Source organism: Hakea prostrata, chromosome 7, assembly GCF_041222555.1.
Source record: "Hakea prostrata isolate BN-2017 chromosome 7, UWA_Hpros_2, whole genome shotgun sequence".
NCBI lineage: Eukaryota > Viridiplantae > Streptophyta > Magnoliopsida > Proteales > Proteaceae > Hakea > Hakea prostrata.
Genome location: NC_142606.1, coordinates 37,783,214 through 37,794,107, shown reverse-complemented (window position 1 = coordinate 37,794,107; position 10,894 = coordinate 37,783,214). Strand labels below are relative to the sequence as shown.

Sequence of the window (10,894 nt, the reverse complement as noted above, 5' to 3'; positions counted from 1 at the left end):
CTCCATCTCAAACGGCGCACTCCGTAATTGATGGAGTAATTGATCCATAAAGCTACATTCACCAATTCGTTTTCTATGACATAATTTAAAGAAAACCAATGCTTTTAAAAATGTTAGTGCCAGAATAACAAACTCCTCCCACCTTTTTATAGGAGAGCAAGAGACACCGACGAAGGTTGTTTCCAAAGGTCATAATTCTTCCCTTAAGACATGTTGGTTAGGAAAGACATCTATTGGCCATTTTGGTGTTTTAGGAAAAGACCCAACCTTTAGAAGAAAAAAAATTGTTTGAATTTTCAAATAAATTACAAAAATTACAACAAAGAAAAGCAAAAGTAGCGGGAAAATTGAAAGAGAAGGTTAGTTTTTTCTTAATATGAGTTTTAATTGCGATCATTGGATAAGTTATCCCTACGTGTCACAATCCTAATGAGTGATTGTAGGGAATTGTAAGATTGCAAATTGTAGAAAATGTGAATACACCAATAGAATACCAATTTAAGTGATACCCTTTCAATAAGTTAACCCTGAAGCATCTCTCTTATCTCTTTTGAAATTCTAGCATCTAACCCATTTTTTGGTTCTTGGATTTAGATATCAAGTGTGGTTATATATGATTTTTGGCGTTTTAGTGCCTTGTACAATATGATGGTTTTCACCAGTTTGACTTTGAGAATCTAATCAGGGATGGGTCTTTCCAAGTCTAGCCCCACCCTTCACTAACCAGACTGATTAAATGATGGTTTCCCCCAGTTTGACTTTTACTGATTTTAGTTTTCTTTATACTTTTATCAGACCATATAGTATTGATAAACCACAATTTTTTTTGGCCAGATCTATAATTAAATAGACCTTAGAACTTTTGTATGTTACTTCAATGTTAATTTCCTTTTTCCTTCACAATATGAAACCACCACAACTTTACCTTTCCCTTTTCGTCTAGAGATTGAGATTATAGAATATGATGAAAAAAAAAAAAAAAGACTTAGCTCGACACATTAGGCTAGAAAAAGAAATGTCGTTGAGTGAAAACTTTATTTTCCAACGATGGTGTAGAGTACTAATTAGATACATATATTAAGACATGCACCATTATTGATCGCTCCGGCCAACAATCACAATAACATTTATTGAGGAAATAACCAAAGTGCATTTACTTATTACTTGAGGAGACGACCAACATTAATATTTTTACGTACACTCCTCAGGGTCCTAAAAAATCACTTTGCTCTCAAGGAAATAACAAAACTAACAAGCTTACTCTCTTCCTTTAAGATGTGCTTGCTGACATTCGACATGTACCTGCTAAATAAGGTACTAATGATAGAGTCTCCAAAGTGGTCAGCAAGCATGGATTCGAAAACAGCTCTTATAATCTTCGCCACCTTCAGCCCTCTTATAAAGTTATCCAACATAAACTCATTGTCATCATCATCACTTGCGTCCCAATTGGTATCAAATATTTCTAAGTGATCAAGATAAAAGGATCCTTCTGCACAAACTGCACTTTCTAATTCTTTGCTAGAAGGCATATACAACGGCAAATTGAAAGAATCCACTTTGGCTTCCTCAATGAGACCCTACAACAAGATAAGAAAACTTGTAATAATTTTAAATACTAAGAGGAAAATTGTACATGTTCCTTAATTAAGCATGTATACCTCGTTGACCAAGTCATTTAGTGAATTAGAAAACAGGTCCAAAATGCAACTCTCTTTGCCAAAAGGATCTTCACTTCTCCTGCCAAGAAATGTCAAAACCATTCTTCCTTCCGGTGTTATTTCCTTTGAGCGCAAGCTAAGAAACAAGGAAAAATCCTTTTGAAATTGCACCTGGTAAGCTTTCAGCACACTAGGAGGGCTTGTCTTTGCCAAGTAAATATTCCCCTTATTGTTACTTCCAACTGCTGGAGGAACCTATAGTTTTCATTATACATGGTTAGAAAAAATATACTAAAACACACGAGCGTGCATGATATGTATCAATTAGGTTTCAAACCTGAGAGAGCCAATGAAGACTGTAAGAGGAATGAAAGAAGTCTATAGTACTGCTTGGAAAGAGCCTCTCATAGAAAGAACCGGGTAATCCTGTGATAGAAACTGGCCCAAAATTTTCACCAAAATCCTTCTTTAGTTGATCATAGAAGGTTGGCAAGGTTCTAAAAATGGTGTTGAAGTCATTACTTGGAAGATCATTAAGGAACACTAGGAATTCCGGTGTTTTACAATTCAACTGATGACATGTTTCATAGATCCCTTCAACGATTAAAGTGATCACTTGTAAGGTGTTAGGTCCCGATGAGCAGCCCAAATCTGCTATCCTTAGACATTGAGATAACTTGGTGGAATAGAAATCTGAAATGCTTCGAATTATCAGTGGCTTTGCCTTGGTTATCGCTAGTTTCTGAAAGAAAAAAACAATGTTCATGCTTAGTTGCTTGAATGGAATAAAAATGAAAGTATTAGAGAGAGAGAGAGAGAGAGAGAGAGAGAGAGAGAGAGAGAGAGAGAGAGAGAGAGAGAGAGAGAGAGAGAGAGAGAGTACTTGAAGTTGGGAGTTACTGGCATAGCTAATTTCTCCATCCCCACCATTCATGTGAAGAACTTGTTGAACTTCCATGGCTTCTCTTTGCTTTAGATTCCTAAGTCTCTATTTTGCATTCAATGTGTTACACATGTAAATCATCCTTGTATATATAGGCAATGATTGATACAACTATAGATTATAAAATGCAATATAAAATTTGTTTAGAGTTTTACCAAAGACAAAACGTGCACAATTATTAATTAAGTCTTTGTTGGAAGATTACCTTATTTTTCTTTTCTTTTTTTTATTAAAAGCATATAAAATGAGAACCCCAAGGATAACTCTTGCAAAAGATCAACACTTCCTCATTAGATGTTAAATTTTGAATCTCCTCCATGTTAGAGGCGAAGTCCTGCCTATATTAATTATAAAAGCTTTATCAAGGATGTTGTCAAGGTAAGCGTGAGCTAGCCTGAATGAACACCAGATATAATAATAATTGAATATATTTACATATAAAAAGAGAGAGAGAGAGAGAGAGAGAGAGAGAGAGAGAGAGAGAGAGAGAGAGAGAGAGAGAGAGAGAGAGAGAGAGAGAGAGAGAGAGAGAGAGAGAGAGAGAGAGAGAGAGAGTAAGCGTGAGCCAGCCCGAATGAATATTGGATATAGTAATAATAGAAAAAATAATATATATAATAATATATGTGCATCCAACAATGTGTACTATAAACACCACCATGTCAGACAAACCACTAAAGCAAAATATAGAAAAAAAGTGCTAACATGAGTCATGCTCTGCCAATGAGATATATATATATTATTAAGAGTTCTTTTCATGTTGTCAATTTCGGTTGGGCCAAAATTCTTGATTGCCCACTTAAGTGACAAATATTACATGTTATTCACAGTATATCTTTTCGAAAATTATAAATTATCCACAGTTACTTTTTGGTTAACTTTGAAAATGACTATTTTGCCTGTGGGATAAAAGAAAGTATAAATTTATATTTTTACCAAACCTCATTTAATTTTTTAAAATTGAACAAAAACAAAAATCCTTGGTTCGCACGATTCACGTTGGCTGCCTAAAAAAATATCCACCACCCTAGCATGAAAAATCTCTCTTTGCAATAGGTTGGTTTGTGCTCAAGACGTTATCTACGTCCTCAGTTCTTCAGCAAAATAAAAGAGGTTGAGAACCAGGTCAAACCGATCGAGAGTTTTTCGAGCAATGATGAACCTTCAATTGCTGGTAGTGGACACTGGTAGGAGAAGGAGTGGGTGCTATTCGAGGAAGTAGTGTGTGTGTTTTACCCGAGGAAGAAATGGTAACTCCTGAAAGAACTTGCTTGATCGAGCAATGGATGGAGAAGAAAGTGACAGAGAAGATCGATATTCTTCTTTGTTGAATTCTACATCCAGCTCCTTAGATTCCAGCTGTGAACAGGGAGTTCTTTTCGTAAATTTGAAAAAATTAAGCGAGATTTTGTAAAAGAGAAAAATTATATTTTCCTTCACACACCATGGGCAACATGGTCATTTAAGTTTTAAAGTTAACAGAAAAATAAGTGTGGGTAACATTTAATTTTTGCTATGAGTACTCTCAATAGTTTTGACACAATTTAAATGAGCAGCATGAAAAAAGCTCTATAATTAATACTATACTTGTGCACACTACTTTAGTATTTGTATTACTTATCTTAAATGTCATTTTCATGAGAACAACATTATTAATTGATTGCAAATGACAAGTTAGCTTATAAGTAACATAAGATGTAGGAGAGAGGAGGTATATATTAAACAACATTAGAAGGTTAGAAAATAAAGTAAGCTTTGATTACGCTGGGAGGACTTTTCCTTGCCAAGCAAATGTGCCCCTTGTTCTTGACCAAAAATAAAAAATAAAAAATTCCCCTTGTTATGCCAACGTACCGTTGACGGAACTAGCTAATACCATGCACACATTATAGTTATAAAAAAACTGATCTAAAAATAATTAATGTAAATTATTTATGAAGTTCCAAACTTAAAAGTGCCAATGCAGGCCATAAGAGGAATGAAAGGAGTCTATAGTACTCCTTGGAAAGTGCCTTTCATAAAAAGAATAAGGTCACCCTGCAATAGAACATGGCCTAAAGTTTTCACTCTTTTCCTTCTTTAGGTGTTCATAGTAGGTGGGCAAGGTTCCAAAAATGGTGTTGAAGTCATTACTTTGGAATATCATTAAGGAACACTAGGAATTAAGACATTTTATGATTCAACTAAATACATGTTTCATGCATGGCCTTAGTGATCTCCACGATCACTAGAAAAGTTTTGGGTTTTGATGAGCAACCCAAATCTCCTATACTTAGACACCGAGATAACTCAGTGAAATGTGACTCTGAAATGCTTCAAATTATAACGGGTTTTGCCTTGGCTATCACTGAGATAGCTCAGAATCCTCTATCTTTTACAAGGTTAACGATTTTACCCTTAGTTATAGATTATTATAGTTTGTGATGGAAAATGATCGACCCAAGCTTCTCACCCACCTCATCTATCTAGTCACAGCTAGGACTCTTATTTTGTAGCATTCTGTGGAAGTGGGGTTGTCCAACCCTATTTGTGTGGTTTTTATGGGAGGAGATGCTCTGACAAGGAAAATTTTGGAAGCAACAATTTTATTTGAAGAACTATGTACTTAGCCATGGTTTTGAAGAAGGAGAGATCCTGTTTTTACATACCATTGTGCCGAAGCAGGAGCTAGACAGCATTCTTTTTCCAATTGTTCCATGTTTCATGTGTTCTGATCTAAAATTTAAGAAGTCTGGATAACCTCCAGTCAAGGATGAACAATGTACTCTTCATGATGGTTTTTTAACCACATAATAGTAGTGGGTTCTATCTATAAACATTAAATAAATAAATAAATAATAAGAACTCAATGAGTCCCCATGTGGACTCCATCCCCTATTTATATGGTTGAAAACCATTAAGGGAGTACATTGTAGTCCCCTGAGGAGAAGGTGATCCAGACTCAAGCTTTGTTTTTTTAGGGGCCGGGGGCGGGGGGAGAGGAAAGGGGATTGACTAGCACATTGTCAATTCTTTTCCTCTTTTTAATTTTTTAAAATTTTTTCTAAAGTGGGTAACCACATTGGGAGGGAAGAAGGTCCACTGTGAAACCAATATGAACTCCATTTTTAACACTTAAAACAAGGTCATTCACATTATTAATGATGGGATTGAAGAAAGAAGATGAAAAAAAATTGAAGAATATGTATAAGAATGCAGTGACAAAATTGAAGAAGGAAAAGGAACAAAATTGTGGAAATATTCCCTCATGGAGTCAAGAAAAGAGTGTTGGATAAATAATGATATCATAGGCAATCATATAAAACAAATGAAGACATACAATCATAAGAATGAAAACTTATCTTATTTTAAATAGCACGAATGATCACCTTGTTGAAAGCATTGTTGTATACATCCATCTAATGAAACACAAAAGTGATGGAGTTGAAATGTGTCAATAGTGGTTGGCACTTTCTTTAAGGTATTTAAATGCCCCCGAATTGTGCACACGGGTCCGTAATGCATTTTCACCCCCAAGATCAGTCAACCCCTCCATCTCAAACGGCGCACTCCGTAATTGATGGACTAATCGATCCATAAAGCTACATTCACCAATTCGTTTTCTATGACATAATTTAAAGAAAACCAATGCTTTTAAAAATGTTAGTGCCAGAATAACAAACTCCTCCCACCTTTTTATAGGAGAGCAAGAGACACCAACGAAGGTTGTCTCCAAAGGTTATAATTCTTCCCTTAAGACATGTTGGTTAGGAAAGACATCTATTGGCCATTTAGGTGTTTTAGGAAAAGACCCAACCTTTAGAAAAACAAATTGTTTGAATTTTCAAATAAATTACAAAAATTCTAACAAAGAAAAGCAAAAGTAGCGGGAAAATTGAAAGAGAAGGTTAGTTTTTTCTTAATATGAGTTTTAATTGGGATCATTGGATAAGTTATCGCTACGTGTCACAATCCTAATGAGTGATTGTAGGGAATTGTAAGATTGCAAATTGTAGAAAATGTGAATACACCAATAGAATACCAATTTAAGTGATACCCTTTCAATAAGTTAACCCTGAAGCATCTCTCTTATCTCTTTTGAAATTCTAGCATCTAACCCATTTTTTGGTTCATGGATTTAGATATCAAGTGTGGTTATATATGATTTTTGGCGTTTTAGTGCCTTGTACAATATGATGGTTTTCACCAGTTTGACTTTGAGAATCTAATCAGGGATGGGTCTTTCCAAGTCTAGCCCCACCCTTCACTAACCAGACTGATTAAATGATGGATTTCCCCAGTTTGACTTTTACTAATTTTAGTTTTCTTTATACTTTTAACAGGCCATATAGTATTAATAAACCACAATTTTTTTTGGCCAGATCTATAATTAAATAGACCTTAGAACTTTTGTATGTTACTTCAATGTTAATTTCTTTTTTCCTTCACAATATGAAACCACCACAACTTTACCTTTCCCTTTTCGTCTAGAGATTGAGATTATAGAATATGATGAAAAAAAAAAAGGAAGACTTAGCTCGACACATTAGGCTAGAAAAAGAAATGCCGTTGAGTGAAAACTTTATTTTCCAACGATGGTGTAGAGTACTAATTAGATACATATATTAAGACATGAACCATTAATGACCGCTCCGGCCAACAATCACAATAACATTTATTGAGGAAATAACCAAAGTGCATCTACTTATTACTTGAGGAGATGACCAACATTAATATTTTTACGTACACTCCTCAGGGTCCTAAAAAATCACTTTGCTCTCAAGGAAATAACAAAACTAACGAGCTTACTCTCTTCCTTTAAGATGTGCTTGCTGACATTCGCCATGTACCTGCTAAATAAGGTACTAATGATAGAGTCTCCAAAGTGGTCAGCAAGCATGGATTCGAAAACAGCTCTTATAATCTTCGCCACCTTCTGCCCTCTTATAAAGTTATCCAACATTAACTCATTGTCATCATCATCACTTGCGTCCCAATTGGTATCAAATATTTCTAAGTGATCAAGATAAAAGGATCCTTCTGCACAAACTGCACTTTCTAATTCTTTGCTAGAAGGCATATACAACGGCAAATTGAAAGAATCCACTTTGGCTTCCTCAATGAGACCCTAAAACAAGATAAGAAAACTTGTAATAATTTTAAATACTAAGAGGAAAATTGTACATGTTCATTAATTAAGCATGTATACCTCGTTAACCAAGTCATTTAGTGAATTAGAAAACAGGTCCAAAATGCAACTCTCTTTGCCAAAAGGATCTTCACTTCTCCCGCCAAGAAATGTCAAAACCATTCTTCCTTCCGGTGTTATTTCCTTTGAGCGCAAGCTAAGAAACAAGGAAAAATCCTTTTGAAATTGCACCTGGTAAGCTTTCAGCACACTAGGAGGGCTTGTCTTTGCCAAGTAAATATTCCCCTTATTGTTACTTCCAACTGCTGGAGGAACCTATAGTTTTCATTATATATGGTTAGAAAAAATATACTAAAACACACAAGCGTGCATGATATGTATCAATTAGGTTTCAAACCTGAGAGAGCCAATGAAGGCTGTAAGAGGAATGAAAGAAGTCTATAGTACTGCTTGGAAAGAGCCTCTCATAGAAAGAACCGGGTAATCCTGTGATAGAAACTGGCCCAAAATTTTCACCAAAATCCTTCTTTAGCTGATCATAGAAGGTTGGCAAGGTTCTGAAAATGGTGTTGAAGTCATTACTTGGAAGATCATTAAGGAACACTAGGAATTCCGGTGTTTTACAATTCAACTGATGACATGTTTCATAGATCGCTTCAACGATTAAAGTGATCACTTGTAAGGTGTTAGGTCCCGATGAGCAGCCCAAATCTGCTATCCTTAGACATTGAGATAACTTGGTGGAATACAAATCTGAAATGCTTCGAATTACCAGTGGCTTTGCCCTGGTTATCGCTAGTTTCTGAAGGAAAAAAACAAAATTCATGCTTAGTTGCTTGAATGGAATAATAATGAAAGTATTAGAGAGAGAGAGAGAGAGAGAGAGAGAGAGAGATAGTACTTGAAGTTGGGAGTTACTGGCATAGCTAATTTCTCCATCCCCACCATTCATGTGAAGAACTTGCTGAACTTCCATGGCTTCTCTTCGCTTTAGATTCCTAAGCCTCTATTTTGCATTCAATGTGTTACACATGTAAATCATCCTTGTATATATAGGCAAGGATTGATACAACTATAGATTATAAAATGCAATATAAAATTTGTTTTAAACGTGCGAGTATAGATTTCTTTTTTGAAAACATATGGTTGATCTTACTAGTGTAGCTTCCACTCTGACCCCCACCCCCAACAACATGATAAACTCGTAAAACGTGCAAGAGTTTTAGCAAAGACAAAACGTGCACAATTATTAATTAAGTCTTCGTTGGAAGATTACCTTCTTTTTCTTTTTTTCTTTTTTATTAAAAGCATATAAAATGAGAACCCCAAGGATAACACTTGCAAAAGATCAACACTTCCTCATTAGATGTAAAATTTTGAATTTCCTCCAGGTTAGAGGCGAAGTCCTGCCTATATTAATTATAAAAGCTTTCTCAAGGATGTAGTCAAGGTAAGCGTGAGCAAGCCTGAATGAACATTGGATATAATAATAATTGAATATATATATATATATATATATATATATATAGAGAGAGAGAGAGAGAGAGAGAGAGAGGGGAGGAAAAAAAATATATATATATATATATATATATATATATATATATATATATATATATATATTTAGAGAGAGAGAGAGAGAGAGAGATAGGATGTAGTTAAAGTAAGCGTGAGCCAGCCCGAATGAGTATTGGATATAATAATATATATATATATATATAATAATATATGTGCATCCAACAATGTATACTATAAGCACCACCATGTTAGACAAACCACTAAAGAAAAATCTGGAAAAAAAGTGCTAACATGAGTCATGCTCTGCCAATGAGATATATATTATTAAGAGTTCTTTTCATGTTGTCAATTTCGGTTGCGCCAAAATTCTTGATTGCCCACTTAAGTGACAAAAATTACATGCTATTCCTAGTGTATCTTTTCGAAAATTATAAATTATCCATAGTTAATTTTTTAAAAGGGTCAATGTGGCAACATGTAATTTTTGCTATGAGTACTGTCAAGAGTTTTGGCAAAACTTACATGAGCAGCATGAAAAAAGCTCTATAATTAATAGTATACTTGTGCACGGTACTTTAGTGTCTATATTACTTATCTTAAACGTCATTTTCATGAGATCAACATTTATTAATTGATTGCAAATGCCAAATTAGCTTATAAGTAACATAAGATGTAGGAGAGAGGAGGTATATATTAAACAACATTAGAAGGTTAGAAAAGAAAGTAAGCTTTGATTACGCTGGGAGGACTTGTCCTTGCCAGGCAAATGTGCCCCTTGTTCTTGACCAAAAAAAAAAAAATTCAAGGAGTTATGCCATTGTACTGTTGACGGAACTAGCTAATACCATGCACACATTATGGTTATAAAAAAATTGATCTAAAAATAATTAATGTAAATTATTTATGAAGTTCCAAACTTAAAAGTGCCAATGTAGGCCATAAGAGGAATGAAAGGAGTCTATAGTACTCCTTGGAAAGAGCCTTTCATAAAAAGAATCAGGTCACCCTGCAAATAGAACATGGCCTAAAGTTTTCACTCTTTTCCTTCTTTAGGTGTTCATAGTAGGTGGGCAAGGTTTCAAAAATGGTGTTGAAGTCATTACTTTGGAAGATCATTAAGGAACACTAGGAATTCAGACATTTTATGATTCAACTAAATACATGTTTCATGCATGGCCTTAATGATCTCCGTGATCACTAGAAAAGTGTTGGGTTTTGATGAGCAACCCAAATCTCCTATACTTAGAATCACACCCCACCCGCCGGTCTCGGTTACCCGACTGACAACCCGTGGGAGTGATCCGTCACAGGATCCACGGTTTTAATCTATCAACAATAATTAATACAAATATAGACAATCAAGAGCAATAAATGTTCAATAAATGAATTAAAGAATTACAAGAGCCCAAATACTCCAATAAAAATGATAAAAGAAAGAATAATGAATGAATACGAGTTCAGCGGAACAATCAAAAGAGTTATATCAGTTTCTTTCCAGTTTCCTTTTCTAAGGTTAAATAGTCTTTTTCATGAATTTCAAGATAGGGTGTCCTCCAGTTCTTCTCCATTCGCTGAGCAAACTGTCAAACCACTTTTTCTCTGACCATCAATATGTGTGATAAGCGCACTCCGTGCACCCGCAGGAGC

The 10,894-nt window shown here is 34.9% G+C and overlaps 2 protein-coding genes across 2 annotated transcripts; both read right to left on the bottom strand.

Annotated features, from left to right (window-relative positions):
- Positions 1–1,012: 1,012 nt before the first annotated feature.
- LOC149011037 (putative jasmonic acid carboxyl methyltransferase 2) lies at positions 1,013–2,651 on the bottom strand. The gene is made up of 4 exons (XM_089163757.1): positions 2,545–2,651; positions 1,999–2,403; positions 1,662–1,916; positions 1,013–1,580 (listed from the first exon to the last, which is right to left on the bottom strand). Exons 1-4 carry the CDS (start codon positions 2,617–2,619, stop codon positions 1,221–1,223), a joined length of 1,095 nt encoding a protein of 364 aa, XP_089019883.1. The 5' UTR covers positions 2,620–2,651; the 3' UTR covers positions 1,013–1,220.
- A 4,676-nt stretch (positions 2,652–7,327) lies between these two features.
- Positions 7,328–8,741, bottom strand: LOC149011036 (putative jasmonic acid carboxyl methyltransferase 2). Its single transcript, XM_089161764.1, has 4 exons — positions 8,634–8,741; positions 8,130–8,534; positions 7,793–8,047; positions 7,328–7,711 (listed from the first exon to the last, which is right to left on the bottom strand). The coding sequence occupies exons 1-4, from the start codon at positions 8,706–8,708 to the stop codon at positions 7,352–7,354; spliced, it is 1,095 nt and encodes a 364-aa protein (XP_089017890.1). The 5' UTR covers positions 8,709–8,741; the 3' UTR covers positions 7,328–7,351.
- Between the last annotated feature and the right edge of the window lie 2,153 nt (positions 8,742–10,894).